This window comes from Aptenodytes forsteri, unplaced genomic scaffold (genome assembly GCF_000699145.1).
Source record: "Aptenodytes forsteri isolate BGI_AS27 unplaced genomic scaffold, ASM69914v1 Scaffold96, whole genome shotgun sequence".
In the NCBI taxonomy this organism is placed as follows: Eukaryota; Metazoa; Chordata; class Aves; order Sphenisciformes; family Spheniscidae; genus Aptenodytes; species Aptenodytes forsteri.
The window spans coordinates 5,870,062-5,886,353 of NW_008795029.1; the positions used below are offsets into that span (position 1 = coordinate 5,870,062).

The following is a 16,292-nucleotide window of genomic DNA, read 5'->3' on the forward strand; positions in this document are numbered from 1 at the left end:
ATTTTTCCTCACGTCCAATCTAAACCTCCCCTGGCGCAACTTGAGCCCATTTCCTCTCGTCCTATCGCTTGTTACTTGGGAGAAGAGGCTGACACCCACCTCGCTACAACCTCCTTTCAGGTAGTTGTAGAGAGCGATGAGGTCTCCCCTCAGCCTCCTTTTCTCCAGGCTAAAATATGCTTGATTGCATAGCTCCTAGAAAAGTCAGTACATAACACCACTGGTACTGTTTTCTGTTTGTGTGAAAGAGGCATTCCTCTTTTGAATATTGCAGTCCTTCCTATCATACGCTGTTTTTTCAAAATGTTGCTACTAAAGGAAAAACAAAACAAAAACCCCTCTCATCAGGTAAGAGATATGCCCAACTAAATCTTTTCATTGACTTCCAGCTAGTCATTCCAATGAATCATATTCAAATTGCTTCCCATTTCTGAGGTTAAGCAAGAGATAATTAGTACTGAGACATTTGTCCTTTTTCTCTTTTTTCCTGTACAACTTCAGTACCCCTTATGATAACCTCCATAGCCTCAAACTCTTCCAATGTTTTTTGCAGTTTGCTAACCTGCTTCTCTTCTTGAGGCACCCCTCTTTCAAAGCTGTGAATCAAGTCATGACACAACCTGTCAGACTTCCTTTTTAATGCTCTAAATGCATTTTTACAAAACAAAATTGATTTACTCAGATGCCATAAAACATCCTGTAAAAAACTATCAGACTTCTGTTCAGGGGCAGTTGCTTTCCTTTGCTTCTGCTGTATGTCGTAGTGCCGTCCCTTGAAAGTTCATTTCTGCCATCGTCTATCACCAGTGGCAACAGTCCAGTTCACTAACTTAGCTGAAAGTCACAGAACTATTTGAGGATGAAAATATTACTTGCTACAGAATAAGGGTGGCAAAATTAGCACAGCAACAAATAGATTTGTCACAATGGCATTTTTTCACTACTGTATGTCGGATCTCCATAGCAATCCATGAGGGGAGTCTGAAATGGGATCACCTGATGGCTCATGTGCTATTCTTTTCTTGTAACAGAATGCTTTTGGTTTTCAAACAGGACTCGGAGGAACCAAGTACATCTCCTTTGAAGAACGGCAGTGGCATAACGATTGCTTTAATTGTAAGAAGTGCTCCCTCTCATTAGTGGGTCGCGGCTTCCTCACAGAAAGGGATGACATCCTTTGCCCTGAATGTGGGAAGGATATTTAAAGCTCAAAATAAGAGGTGGGGAGAGCAGAGGAAAGCCGTGCTTGCAACATATAGTCTGAAATACACAGATGTTCGGAACTAGCTTTGCCACCCTGTGTTTTGCTGTATTATTAACATTACTTAACCTTTTTATTCAAACTCTCCAAATCTGGAGAGAAAACAGCTTCCAAATCTCTAGTAGCAGTGTTGGTGTTTAAGGTTTCTACAGCTAACCAAAACTAATGCGAAACCTGAGATGTAAAACCATTTGGGTGTTTTGACATAACATACTCTTTTTGTTTTGGTGTTTTTTTTCCTTCCACTAAATATTCCAGTTACAAGCAAGTGATATAGTTCAAGGATTACAATGGCCACACACAATACATTCATAGACAGATATCAGGGTGAAACCCTCAGCCCACTGAAATCGATGGCAAACACCATTCAATTTCAATAAGGCTGTGGTCTCGCCTCAGTGTTCTTGAGCGATGTGACTAGTGTGTGCTGTCAAGTGTGTAGAAGGACTGCGAACGTAGAGGGTGTTTCAATGTGCAAGGATTTGTGCCATGCCATAAAGAGATAATGATAAAACAGTTGAAGTGGGAGTGCTTCATAACAGGTACATATTTTATTGCATGACTAGCTGATCACTGTGTGAAGTACAAGTTCTGATTGACAGTGTCAGTATTACAGTTAGTCGACATTACACTGCACATTGTATTTTTCAAAATAAAATAATTTAAAACAAAACTATGATTGTGCTTTAATTGTATTTACATGTTAGATATTTACAAATAAAATGCTTTAACAGTCTGAAGAAACACAATGCAAGAGCCATACAAACACAACCCTTTTTGCACCCAGTCATTATGAAACTGTGGAGCTTAGCCAATCCTCCTACAGGCCCTGCTGATACAACGTAGTCTTCTACTAACTGAAATCAGTGGGAAAATTATCAGCAAAACTGAACAACTGTATGAAAATACTGAATTGACTGCAGCTGATAAAAATGTGTTCATAGGCTCTAAACTCAAAACCAAAATATTATTGTTCTCAGCAAGCAAGGAGGTCAAGACAACTCAAAAGACATTTAATCTTTGCAAAAGTCAGAAGTTTAACTTCTATACTAGGGCATGCTTTAATTTTGTTCTGTATTGCAACACGTAATATCCTTTGCTCCAGCATCATTTCTGCTACATGTTTGCTGCAAAGGCAACTGTTAGCAACAGCATGCTAGCAGGACAATAAAATCAAGAGGAAACAATCCAAAGGAAGATAACTCTCTTCCCAAAGCAGACTTCAAGAAATATGGCCATGTTATGCAATGTACGATCCTGGTACACCTTCCAGATGGAATTCATTTGTATCCAGCAAAAGGAGGAAAGTAATATGTCACACTTCCAACAGGAATCTCCAGATGTGGAAAGAAAAATTAGGAATATACTTGCTCAGTGCGTAACAGGGTAGGGAAAGTTTGCTCCTACTTCCTGCCACCACTCTTGAATTTGTCTCTTTTTGTACCAAGCGTAAAATCCTCACAGGTCATTCCTCTCTCATTAATTCAACAAGCTAAATAGATGCATCAGATCAGATCTGGTTTACTGTACACCATTTGAAGAACATGGCTGGCTGACATTTTTGAAGTGCACACCGCGCTAACCTCATCTCGCTGAATGACTAAATTCTATCCTTTGGTGGCTTCATTCTATGATGAAGGCTGTAGTAAAGAATAGCCATTAAAATCCCTCTTATATCCACACCTCCCAAAGGAGGGCAAGTACTTCACTTACTCTCTCCTGTTGGGTCTGGCAACCACCCAGCACACTGCAGCTCTGCTCTAATACTCTGCTGAGAGAATAAGGATTACTATTAGCTAAGGGAGTAGTGGAAGGTTGTAAGAGCAGCATGGCTTGCATCTTGTCCCCCCAAGTGCTACAACAGACAGCAAAATGGTCCCAGCTTTGGGGAAAGGTAGGTGAAACATGACAAGGCTGGAAAGCATACTGGCCTGAAAACAAGACTGTTACCATGCAATAGCAGCATCACACTATTATTCCAGTACAGTTCTGCCTATCACTCCTTAACACATACCAACACACACGTGCTCCTAGCAACTGAACTACAACAAAATATAGCCTAGACTCTAAACCACTGCCAAGAAGCCACCCACAAAACAGAACTCCTACCAGACTGTTACACTAGTGCAAGGACCAGCACTTCACATGATACTAACTGCTGCTAAAACTCCAAGGTAGCTACGGAGCCTTTTTACCCTGTATGCTTCTTCTTAAGTTCTAATCACTTCAAGTCCACTGAAATATAACCGTATAAAATGAACAAGCTTAATTACATCACAAAAACAACTCAGCACTACTTTGTTTGCTTTTAATTGAATTTATTTAAATAGGATAAGGCTACTTAAAAGACAACTTTTTACATACAAAATGTACATTACGTTAAAGTTTGCTGTACTCAAGTACAAAAACTACACAAGTGTTTAGTAAAAGGGAAACAGCACACAATATTTCAAAACACACATTCTTACCATTTTACAGCATTCGAGAAGTGCCTTTTATGTTATAACAGTGAATGGAGAACTTCTGTCAGTAATGAATTAAGCTACAGTTTTTGGTTTCAATATTAACCAACGTTAAAAATGTAAACAAGTTTTCAGATCACTACTGACAGTTAGTGGGTTAACTACATGGATTCAGAAGTCGATTCTTTTTTTTTTTGTTTCTGTTTTACTAAGTCTGGGAGCATTATTATTATTTACCATCCATATCTAAAATGGATCTAAATTGGCTTCACCCTGAGCCACTGAGATTTAATAAAAATGTTTCCATCAACTTAACTGGATTTCTGCCTTATAAGGCACTACCAATAATCCAGAGGAAACACCAAGTTTCACAGAAAATCAACATCCATCTTAAACTATCAAAGGAAGGGAAAACAGGTTGTTTTTTCTTTTTTTAGATGCAATTACATACCCTAATGCTCTCAAGGTACTTCTTTGTCTTCCTATGCCTGTCCCTCTCCGACTGTTAGTAAGTTGAGAAAGCACTGACCTGCATTCCACAGGTTTTCCCCATATTTTATAAGCATGATTGTAATCAGGAAAACAAGCAAATTTGCTACATCGGCACATTTTTACACTTATGCATCTATAAAATATGCCTGTGTATTTAAGAGAACATGGCACTAATCCATTCACTACTTCCTCTCAAAGATTCATATCAAACAGTCTAATTAAACATACTTCCATCTGTGCATTTCTTATTTCATACGTCAATAAGAGAAACTTCAATTTGAAGCAATGCTGTTAAATAGTTCATCTCTTATTACCAACCTAACTTGCACTGTAAATTCTACACTCCTTTTCTGTGCAACAAAAAGGAAAAAAAAATTGTCTCAGACTATCTTATCAGCAGAACGGTCAGTTTTCTCATATAAATGAATTATCTTTTTGAAGCCAAGAAGGCTCTTGGGATCACTCTGAATCTCAATAGCTATTTTAACTATTTAACCAGAAGTGGAACAAAACTGAATCTTACTGAAACAAAAAAAAGATATATTTATATGTGTGAATCATAGTGACATGCAGGAGATGAACTATAATAAATCTTGAAAACTAAAAGTGGGGCGTTTAGTATGTTGTAATATTACCACCTTTTAAAGAAGTAATGAACTACTTGGTGTACAAGAGTAGACGCTCTTAAGGTGACTGGTGATGACTCCAGCTTTATACCAGGGAACTTTTAAACTTGTTAAAACTTCACAGCAATCTGAATCCCTGTAAGTTTTAAAAAGAATTGTACTTAAACTGTTTAAATAGGACTTATCTGTTTGAAAATATTGATGTTACATTTATGTTTCAAGCACCATTAGCTACTTCATGGCCATGTAACATGCTGGATTTTCTTCTTTGCTTCCGTAGGCTTTAGGTCATTCTGAAATACAAGAAAATATATAAGTAAACTTAGATATACTGCGCAAGCAGAAGTTAGTAATTAACCTGCCAAATTAAAATCTAGTACTTACTATTACTCGGCTATATGCTACTACAACAGCTTTCTATTGCCATCTTGTGGAGAAAATTAAATATCACAGAACTTCTCTAGAGAAGGTAAAAATAAAGCCAATGAATTTAACTACCTGCAAATCATATGTCTTTTGTTTTTTCTTAATCCTACAATTAGTTATGCAAAAATATCTTTCAATTATGCAGCATAGAAACTGGTACATACTGGAGTTTCAAAACATACTTCTAAAGTTATTTCAGATTGCCTTCTTAAAATACTTGTTGAAATGGGATTGTATAAGAAAAAAACAAATATACAACTAGGAAACCAATTTACTTTTGTCAAATAGTAAAAACGTTAGAAAAAGAGAAGGAAAAGTTGGTCTTCCTTTGTAATGACCTGTATAAAAAAAAGTGAAATAATTGCGAAAGCCTCAGATGAACTCATCTTTCAAGCCCCACCCCAAGAAACCAGAAAAAAAATCAAGTAAGCCCAAAGTAAAACAAGGGGAGATTGAAGTGGTGAAATAATTACCTTTCAGCATCTAAAGAAAGAAGAAAACCTGAGAAATTAGAGCTTTAATAGTCCACACAAGCAGAGTAAAGACAGATATATGAGTTTTCAAGAACATTCTGCAACACACTGGTTTGGGGAGCACAATCTGGAGATCTCTCTTCTCATTAGGAGTTTCAGCGTTAGTTTATTTACAGCAATCCTGTGGATTGCAACCACTGAAAGGTTTAAGGGAATTAGACCCAAAGATCAGAAGGATAGTTCTGTGCTATTCAGCATAAGAACTTCAGTTTTTCTTGAAAGTCAAAGAATGGTCACTTGCTTGAAAAGGCAATTGTCATTACTGTATACTAAAAATATATCAGGCTTTACACACTACAGCCATCTGCCAAGTACGCTGATTCTTCCTGGCTGCATCACTTATTATTCAATACCACGTTCTTTAATCTCAGACAGTAAAGTAACATCCATACAACACACTTGCCTAACTTCAAACGTGTCTGACCGACATTAACCAAGGCATGACTGAACTTAACCAGTATTAACTTGAACAACAAACTGTGGCTACGAGAGAAAGTCAAGTGTCAAGAGGTCATAGCTTCTGAGTGTCAGTTATACAGCATCACTTAAAAGTGTTCATCATTGTGTCTACAAAACATTTAAATTAAATATAAAGAAGCTGTGAGGTGTATACTAAACAAGTTTCAAAAGTTCTGTAGGTTCAGATCTGATCAGTACTTAGAAGAGTTCTAAATACTAAAATAAGTTAGTGATACCGATAGTAGGAAACACACCTCTCCAGCATAAATTTGATTCAGGGCCTCAGCCATGATTCTTGTAAAAGTGGCTAAAGCTGTCTTTCAGAACAGCCATGTGTTTAGAAGCTCACGTTTAACAGAAGTCTGATGGAACCTACCAATCCATGCAGCAAGGATATTACCTGCATTCTTTCACGAAAGGATTTTAAAAAAAGAGATTAAGAGAAAGCATTTCATGAGGCAATATTGAGAAAACAGAAGCTGGTATCCTGGGAAAATGTTAATCAATGTAATTGCACACTGCATATCTAAAGCTCCCCCTGCAGTTCAACTGAGAACAGATATTTCCATTTCTTCCTTTGAAGTCCAGACTTATTCCAGATATTCCCGTGGAAATGTGAAAATTCCTTCATTTGTATTATGAAGGAATAACACAAATATAAGAGTTATCCCTACCTCACAGCATGTTTTAAAGAGAAGATGACCCATTGCTCCTTGCTCACTGACAGCTGAAGTCGAGGTAGACCACATCCACAGCCTTTCCCTCATCCACTAGGCGGGTCACCTGGTCATAGAAGGAATAACACAAATATAAGAGTTATCCCTACCTCACAGCATGTTTTAAAGAGAAGATGACCCATTGCTCCTTGCTCACTGACAAGCCCTTAAAGACTAATCACACCTTTGTCAAAAATAACCACTGTCTCCCCAACTGGCAGCTACATTCAGCACCATTACCTACACTTTCAAAGATACGCCTTCCTGAATTCACATATCCTGCCTTAGCTCTTGCCTCATCACTTCAGCTCATCAGCCTCATTCTGTCTCCATCTGTAGTGTAGTTCTCTTCTCTACAGAAAATTTGTTTGCAGCTGAATCTAACTTGCAGAAAGAAGATAACTATTTACCTTTATGTTTAACAGCTCAGTCATCAATCTTCTACTTGAGAACAGCACCCTTCTGTTCAAGATCTCAGCATGTCTTTTCTCAGCATCTTATAGAAGGCCAGGTACTCTCAGCATGTCTTTCTCAGCATCTTATAGAAGGCCAGGTACCTGATTAAAATCACCATGGCTCAAAATGAGCACTCGACCTTTGGCCTCTCACTTCAACTAGTATGGTTTGTTGTTATGGCTTCTCATTCAGACCCACCATCTAGGCAGCTCTCCAGATTTTCACATCCAGTTCCTTCCTCTAGCTTGCCAATTGCTATGTGAGATTTAAAACAGATGGTGTTCTTCCTCTAAGGATATATTCTACAGCTCTCAGCATCTCACTTCAGTTCCCGTAATATCTCTTCCTTCACTTTGACAAATGAAAGCTTGTCCTATTCAACCATTCAAGTGTGATTGTTACAATGCTATCATTCCATTTTTTTCTTCCCTACTACAGAAAACAGACCACTTGTCCTCCCTTTAAGGCTGTTCATGTTGTTCTATAATACCTGCTCTCTCTCTCAGACCTACCAGTAGGATTATTTTGTTTGTATTTTATTTGACTGCTACCAGCACCACCTTAAGTATTACCTACTCACTCATTTTAAAATTACATGCATGTTTTCTACAAAGCTGCCTCTCTCACACAGAAGTTTCCCATGGACAAGTACAAAGTACTTCATTCATTCTAATCTTTCCCAAACCAGCTACTCTTTTGCCTGTTTCTAAATAAAAACTCTACTATTACTCCAAAATAAAATAATCCTGAAAACTCTTAGAAGAGTCTACCTTTGGCTCCTGCAAGTTTTAATTAAAAAAAAAAAAAAAAAAAGCTGCAAAACAAGATACTGAACGTACATACCGGCAAATCAGATTCTTCTTTTGGAACAGCTCTCTTTAACTTCACAACAGTAGTTCCTGCTACCGGAGACAAAGGGTACACCTTCAGACTGGCCAATACACTGCTGTTAGTCTTTGAAATATTGTTCTGCTTAGCCTCATTATTCCTCATTCCCAGCTTAGCGTCCTCTGATAAACTGGAGGCTGAAATGTATGTTGAGGCATTTGAAGGAACTGATAATCTTCTAACAGTGTTGGTGGTGCTTCCAGCTGGAGGAGGTTTTAGCCGATCAGCAGCTCCATTCTCTGTCTTCTTCACCTTTATGCTTGTACTTGTTGAATTGCCATCAAATACGATTAATGGCCGTTTCCTTAAACCTTCCACCGTTGTAACACTGAAAATACAAATTGTAAAATTCTCAGAAACACAAGCTAGATGGTCCAAAAATAGTATATCCAAGATGTGAGTAGTAAAAATGAATTTAATCTTGCCCAAAGTAAAAATGTATCCCAAAATACTAACCTTAACCTCTTAGCTGCTCCAAACTTAGGCAACAGAAATTGCTTCCAAAATATAAAGGGGAGAGAGGGGCAGGGGGTTGTGTGAGGAACAGTGTTCTTCAGCAAAGAGGGTTGTGTGAGGAACTTTCTAGGCAGACAATTACAGTTGTACAACCAAAGACTGTATGCTTATACCACTGTAGCTATTCCAGAGTAACTAAAGAGATAATAGCTGTTAAGTATTTCAAAATGTGAATATTTGAGAAAATGTGTGCCACCTTACCTACAAGAACAGCATCTAATATCCTGATGCTTCTAAATCTCCCTGTTTCCACTCTTACTCAAAATCATAATGTTAAGACAGTATAAAAGACTGTTAGACAAGGAATGAAAACATTAAGCAAAAAAAAAAAAACCATGCCTGTTTTTGAAATAAGCTGCCTTTGAACAGGAACCCTAAGCTGATTTAATGACTTTTTTTTTTTTTTTTTAATAGTTTGTGCCTTTAAGTCTATGTGTAGTCAGAGCTGGCCAATTTAGTAGCAACTGATTTATGATAAAGGAATACTATCAAGCTGATATCAAAATAGTAGTATCAGAAAACATCCTGACTGCCAAAAAATAAAGCACAAAGTTATCATAGCTCACTTGACATGAATTCAGAGTTTTAAAAAAGCATTGCTCAAGAATGACAAAGAGAAAGTGTTTGGAAAGCGCAGATTTAACAAATAAAAAAACCAAACCACCATTAAGTTATATAATATTCCTGTTTAGAAACTTCAGTTTTCAGTATACGCTTACTGTTTAATCATCTCATATTAAACAGATGAATAAAAGTTGAACAATAGTGTTTTCAACAATTAAATATATTCCTTAATTTGCAATTAACTAATTTGACAATATTGATGTTAGGTATCTCAACAGACTTTAAAATAAGCCACAAGCAGAGACTCCAATTCGTTTGACTTGGAACAACATTAGATTAGTAGCTGCTGATAAACCTCACATATATAAGAAATTACACATTGCTTGCACAATTCCTGTCCAGACCAGGGGTGTCTTTAAAAAAAAAAATGAAAGGAGTCACAATTTAAGAGCTCATAGAGCAAGAGAAAGTTCAATTCTTCTTCAGATTTGCTTCTACATTACTATCTGTTCACAACAACATATGTCACATAATCCTGCTCTTTTTCTATTGTTGGGTTCCTGGAACTGATAGAGACAAAGAGAGACCTTCAATTCATTTGGGACTTGATTGTCAAGAGATCAGACACAACTCTTTGGCTTATACCTACAGTAGATGCCGTTTCTAGGAGAGCTTCTACAAAATGAGATTAGCTTCCAAGACCAGGAGTGTTCAGCCAGGCATGTTGTTTCAGTTAAATGCTACTGAAACAACAGCAGTATTTAACACGTCCTTTAAATTAAGGAGTATAATTTCACTTGAAAGTCTAAAAAGCTGACACACACTTAAAAAATAAAACATGATACTTTTTGCTCACTTTGGCTTTGTCCAAGAATTTATTCAACACTCCTGACAAAGAACACATTCCCCAGCACCCTTTTTGGAAAACTAGTTTATAAACTATGTGAAAGAAAAAAAATGTACAGCTTTTTTCTTTCACCTTCCTTTAACGTAAGAAGTCTGCTTTTCCTATGGAGATTTTTTTTTTTAATTCAGCTTGGTGAGGACTGGCAAGTCAAGAAATAACAGTCCTCCTAGAATTGCAGTTATCTATTCTAAACTGAATTTCAGAACTGTAGCACTTGTACAAATGACCACATGCTATAATACAGATAACATTCCCAGAGAAACACTTTGGGAAAGTTCCAAAAGAAATTTGGATGTTGTACCATCAAGAACTGTCACATCTAATTTTTAGATACATGGCTCACAGAATCTTGGGTGCGACATTCAGTTTCTTTATGTAAAGTACAAGCAGCTTAAAAGCTTCAGAGCAGGACTCATGTTAGCCAGCACTCTTCTGAGGGAGGACACTGACACTAGCTAACAGCTGTAAAGAACTGTTTTGGGATCATGTCCCCTCCTGCAGGACACTCTCTGTGAAACCTAGATTTCAATGCGCATCTCCTACATCCTAGGGGAATGCTCTAGCCACACTTTGGGCCGGGCTGGACGGAGGGCATGCTCTAATCCTGCTGTTTACTTTGTAGTGCATGGTAAAGAATACAAGATTTACTAGAGGAAGCAAAAGCTTCTCTACATGAGCAATCTGGGTTTCCACTGTTTCACATGATTACTCATGTAGTCAGGGTGGTCTCTGAGCAACTCCTGATTATGAGGACAATTTAATGAAAAATGCTCCTATTCTTGTCTAGCTTAGCCTGGTACTTAAGGTAGCACCCTAAAACCAGAGAGACGTGTAGGTTTTAGCTCCCACCCCTGATTATCCTAAATATTCATCTGTTACCAAAACAGGCAGGTGATCACCTCTTCTGTGAATGTCTGAAACTGGTCAGAAGTACCATGTTTTACACTGAACTCAATATTATCAGCACATTAGCAGTTCTCAGAGGATGCCGAAGTGGCCTCTCAAGTGACTAAGAAGACATGATGAGCTCTACCAAGGCCACAGCTCTGAGCAAGCACAGCCACAGTGCTCCTGGAGACTGAGAGTTTGCAGGTGAGAGTCTTCAGACTCAATGGCACTTCAGAAACTACACAGACATTTTGAGATTTATACCATCCTCTCTCTCCCAGCAGGCAAGATGATCTTATAGATCTACAAAGTTAACTGTCCCCGAACATAAATACTTTCTGAAATGTTTGAAGTTGGATAGACTGCTTTTGTTTTTATTTGGTATGATCGTCTGCAAGCTCAAATATTCAGTAATAAGATGTATAAACCATCATCTGTGTTCTCAGATATTTGATTGTATTATTGAGGTATAACACATTACTGCAGCTCAGCTGATATACAGCAAGTCTTTTAGGACATGTCATCAATCACCAGCAGTAAAACTAAACATGATATTCAACACTGACTTTTAAATTTCACTGTGTTTTTACCTCCTGTCTGTAACTACTAGAGGTATGCAAACACACACTGAGCTGTGCTGATCAAGTCTCCAAGCCTCATATTAATTCCAGTGCATGTTGTAAGGCTGTGCTTTCCACAGAGGAACTCATCAGAAAGCTCCTGTTGTTCATATGATCAATCTGTTTACCTGACTTCTAAACCGAACTAATAGCACGCCTAGTTCCCATCTCTGACTTGCACATAACTTACGGCCTCACAATACCTAGGAATTTTGTTTTCTTTTTAAAAACAAGAATGCCATGCTCTGCTTCCTCCTCTGCACAATGGTATCGTGCCAGTTCTGCTTAAGTGGTGCACACAACTATGAGGAAAAGTGTAATATTTTAACATCCAAAAAGATGATTGAACTTATTTGATTCTTTCTGTGAATATACTAGAACCGAAATTTTCTCAGTGCAACTTTTTCTTACTGAAAGTGCTGAAAGTCTGTTTCTCCCATTTCTCTGGCATTAGTAATACTAGCAGTAAAAGATTAACTTTTCTAGACGGTATTTTGCCAGGGTATTTGTTAAGTATGAAAGATGTAATACAAGCAAAAAAAGTAACTGCTGGAAAATCTTAAAACTGTCTAACAACAGAGCAAAAGACTAAGCCTAGCATGCTAGATGTTAAGTGCTAAAAGCAACTGGTAAAGAAAAGCAGACTGGTAGATTAAACATATCTCCTTTTACTTACTATTTTCCCAGCAAATACTACATGGGTTTAACCATTACTGAATTTTAGTGTACCAAAATAAGAGCACCTAAACTTATTCTACATATAAACTCTTGATGAAGCCATTCTCCCATTTAAAAATTAACATTGCCTCCTTCTCTCAAAAACATCCAGCCTGCTATCTTTATTTTTTGGTAAAAAATTATTTTGCACCTATTTCAGCACACCAGCAGTTTCTTATTATTCGAACACTAACCTCATGCTTTCATCCTCAAGTTGCAAGTTGTAAACAAGTCGAGGTACTAAAACCTTCTATGCGCATGGAAAAAAAAACCTGACATAAGATAACTCAGCATCCTAGCCACTAAAAATTTTTTAAAAAATCACTTGAATTTGTTTAGCTCTTCCCAGTTAGAAACCTCAGTAAAGCCAAAACAGACTCATGAAATCAACAAGCTGTAATACTGCGAAACTATAATGAGAATTTCCATCCACCTTTCCTTTAGCAGTTACTGCTGAAGTTAAATCAGAATGCCACCCATGCACATCACGCAAAGTCAAAGTCAAAGTCTTGGTTAGGGGGAAGGTCAGGAGGAGAAAAGATTCAGTAAAATAAACTTTTGAGGAAGATTTTGCTTTCTGATCAAATACAAACAGAAAGGTTTTAAAAACAAGGCAGAATGTTTCTTTCAGAAAGTAGGTGTTAGTTTTGAATTGGACACAGGAAACTGCTGCAGCATACACCCCTGACTCTAGAGTAGACCAACCCTATCCAGGGAGCAAGCTTTTAATTAAACATGCTTTTGGTACTTTTCTTAAACACAGTAAATATGATTATTATTTAACAATTATAAGGTGAAACAAAAAATAATTCCTTTTTCTTCATTATAAAGTATCTTGAAATGTACCAATAAGCCAGTATCAATACGGGCTGAGGGATGAAGGGATTGAGAGCAGCCCTGCCGAGAAGGACTTGGGGGTACTGGTGGGTGAAAAGCTGGACATGAGCCAGCAATGTGCGCGCGCAGCCCAGAAGGCCAATCGTACCCTGCACTGCATCAAAAGAAGCGTGGCCAGCAGGTCGAGGGAGGGGATTCTGCCCCTCTACTCTGCTCTGGTGAGACCCCACCTGGAGGACTGCGTCCAGCTCTGGAGCCCTCAGCATAAGAAAGACACGGACCTGTTGGAGCGGGTCCAGAAGAGGGCCACGAAAATAATCAGGGGGATGGAACACCTCTCCTATGAGGACAGGCTGAGAGAGTTGGGATTGTTCAGCCTGGAGAAGAGAAGGCTTCGGGGAGACCTTCTTGCAGCCTATCAGTACTTAAAGGGGGCTTATAAGAAAGGTGGGGACAGACTTTTTAGTAGGGCATGTAGCAATAGGACAAGGGGTAATGGTTTTAAACTAAAAGAGGGTAGATTCAGACTAGATATAAGGAAGACTTTTTTTTACGCTGAGGGTGGTGAAACACTGGCACAGGTTGCCCAGAGAGGTGGTGGATGCCCCATCCCTGGAAACATTTAAGGTCAGGTTGGACGGGGCTCTGAGCACCCTGATCTAGTTGAAGATGTCCCTGCCCACAGCAGGGGGGTTGGACTAGATGACCTTTAAAGGTCCCTTCCAACCCAAACCATTCTGTGATTCTATGAAAAGAAGCACTATAAGCTAGATACCGTTAATAACATTTGGATGACAAAAAAAAGATTATCTTCCCCTTTTTCCTCGTATTGCAGTAGTAGAATCTAACACTTCTGACACAGGAGACCTGACACCGCATTCTCTGTAAACTGTCACAATGTCCAAAAGCTGTAGAAGTTTCATTAATCAGGCAAACAAAGATTCAGCTAAATGCATTGTCCTAAGTTCTCCAAGTCTAGCCCAACAAAAGCTAAATTACCTTTTATTCTCACTTTTTGACTCATTTTGCTGTCTTTTCTTTTCCATCATTTTCCCCCATCTACTTTTTGGTAAGTCACGCTGAGGCAGTGGAATGGCATGTTGTCTATATAGATCAGTGAGACCATCTTTGTCCATCTTTACATCATTTTCGACAAGTATATTCTTCTGTGGAGAACAGAAAAAAAGTTGTTATTATTATGACAAATTCAAAGCACAACCATCTTAGTGGCATAACTTCTTTTTTTCAAAAGCCACTTTAAGGTAGTGTATTGGGCATAAATGCCAGGGTTTCAGAAGTGAGGGGGCTGCAGGGGTGACCAGTGTGGGGAGGCCATGAACTGCCTTGTGCCAATGACAGCCTGGTCTCCTGCCTTCCCACTGTCAACTTCCCTTGTTTTCCGTGTGGATTACACTTGGTCCCTCCCTTCACTGAGGCAATGGGAAATACGGGATGTTTGGGTCAGTGCATAGCGGTTTCTTTTTCCACCACCTGCAAGCGCATCTCTTCACATATCTCCTCATATGCCTCTTCCTGTGCATTTTTCTCTGTCTCCCGCCCCCGGTGGCTGCCGCTCTTTGTCAACTGCATTTGAGCACAGGTGCCATGAGCTCCTCTGCTTGAAATTTTGGCATGTGATGGGCTGTTTTCATCAGTGTCAGAGACAGCTGGATCCAGCTGTGACTAGTACTGGGCAGTTCATCACCTTTGCCCACGCAGGTCAATCCTGCAGCCCCTCCCTATCCAAAACCCTGCAATTTTTCCCAATAAAAATAGTAGGAAAAAAAAAAAAAAGGAAAAAGTTATGATAGACATACTGTTGATGACCGATGTTTTCACACACTCTTAAACACACCTCCCTGAACCCAACTACAATACCAGAGCTCTTCTGCACACTTCTAAAAAAACAGGCAACTAGAACATAACGCAGTTCAAACTCACAGATGTAGAGCCATGCTTCCTTCCTCAGTTCCCAAAGAATAAGTTGCGAAGGGAGATTTCTAGTAACTGTCAGTTATAACAGAACACCAGTTTTCTTTCTAATCATGTATAGGGTAGTGAAAACAAAATTTCTTGGTACCTCCTGCCAAATTTATTAAAAGAGAAAAAAACCCACTAACTTCCTACAAACTAGAGGCCACTGAAAGCAGGTCAAGTCTCTGCCACTGCTGGTTTTGGCAACACTTCACGACTTCTGATGTGGGCCTAAAACCTGTACGTTTTTGTCCACATAAACTACATGGACAAGAGCATACAAAAATTCAGCGAGCTCATACAAAAACCTAAAACTTTTATTACTATTGTTTCATGCACCTAAAATTTTCAGGCAAGGCAGTAACAAGTATTCCAAATCACATCAACTAAAGCTTCGTACGGTCCAAAACTGTTTGTAACTCACTTTCAAACTTTTTTTTTTCAATTATGCATAGTTAAGCATTAGCTTGACTGATTATGTAGGATGCATTTCCTTAATTCACTGGGTATGAACACAGCAACTTTAACAGAGCAAAGATCATCTTTCCACAGATAATTTTACTGTATGCAAACACCGCCTCACAGACATGCTCATTTGGGTAAATTATTCTTTAGCAGCTACAGCGGCAGTGTTCAAACACAGCTCCTCTGCAAACACGGAGGCATCTCTCACACTACAGGCCTCCTCTAAGCAAGTACCTAGCCTACAGAGTACCGACTTGGGTTTTGTTTGGGTTTTGGGTTTTTTTTTTTCCCCGAATGCTTCTTGCGCACCCGTTAAGGGCGCTACAAAGACTGGAAACCCCAGGAGGACTGGGAGAAAACTCCCCGTGTAGGTGATGGGGGGGGGTAGGAGTTTCCTTGCAGAGTAAAGCGGAGAAACAAACAGGGCGGGTCTAACGCGGAGGGGGGGACACGACAACAAGCAGGGCCGCAGGCCCGAGAGGCCT

General features: G+C 38.8%; 2 protein-coding genes across 4 annotated transcripts in view; one reads left to right on the forward strand and one right to left on the reverse strand.

Annotated features, from left to right (window-relative positions):
- Window positions 1-1,931, forward strand: part of FHL2 (four and a half LIM domains 2) — a 47,550-nt gene extending 45,619 nt beyond the window's left edge. For all 3 annotated transcript variants that reach the window (XM_009276110.1, XM_009276113.1, XM_009276109.1), the window contains exon 6: window positions 1,054-1,931. In XM_009276110.1, the coding sequence (XP_009274385.1) occupies window positions 1,054-1,205 (152 nt within the window). In that variant the 3' untranslated portion in view covers window positions 1,206-1,931. The remainder of the gene's footprint in view (window positions 1-1,053) is intronic.
- A 1,631-nt stretch (window positions 1,932-3,562) lies between these two features.
- Window positions 3,563-14,590, reverse strand: CUNH2orf49 (chromosome unknown C2orf49 homolog). The gene is made up of 3 exons (XM_019471235.1): window positions 14,368-14,590; window positions 8,275-8,647; window positions 3,563-5,134 (listed from the first exon to the last, which is right to left on the reverse strand). The coding sequence occupies exons 1-3, from the start codon at window positions 14,502-14,504 to the stop codon at window positions 5,078-5,080; spliced, it is 567 nt and encodes a 188-aa protein (XP_019326780.1). The 5' UTR covers window positions 14,505-14,590; the 3' UTR covers window positions 3,563-5,077.
- Between the last annotated feature and the right edge of the window lie 1,702 nt (window positions 14,591-16,292).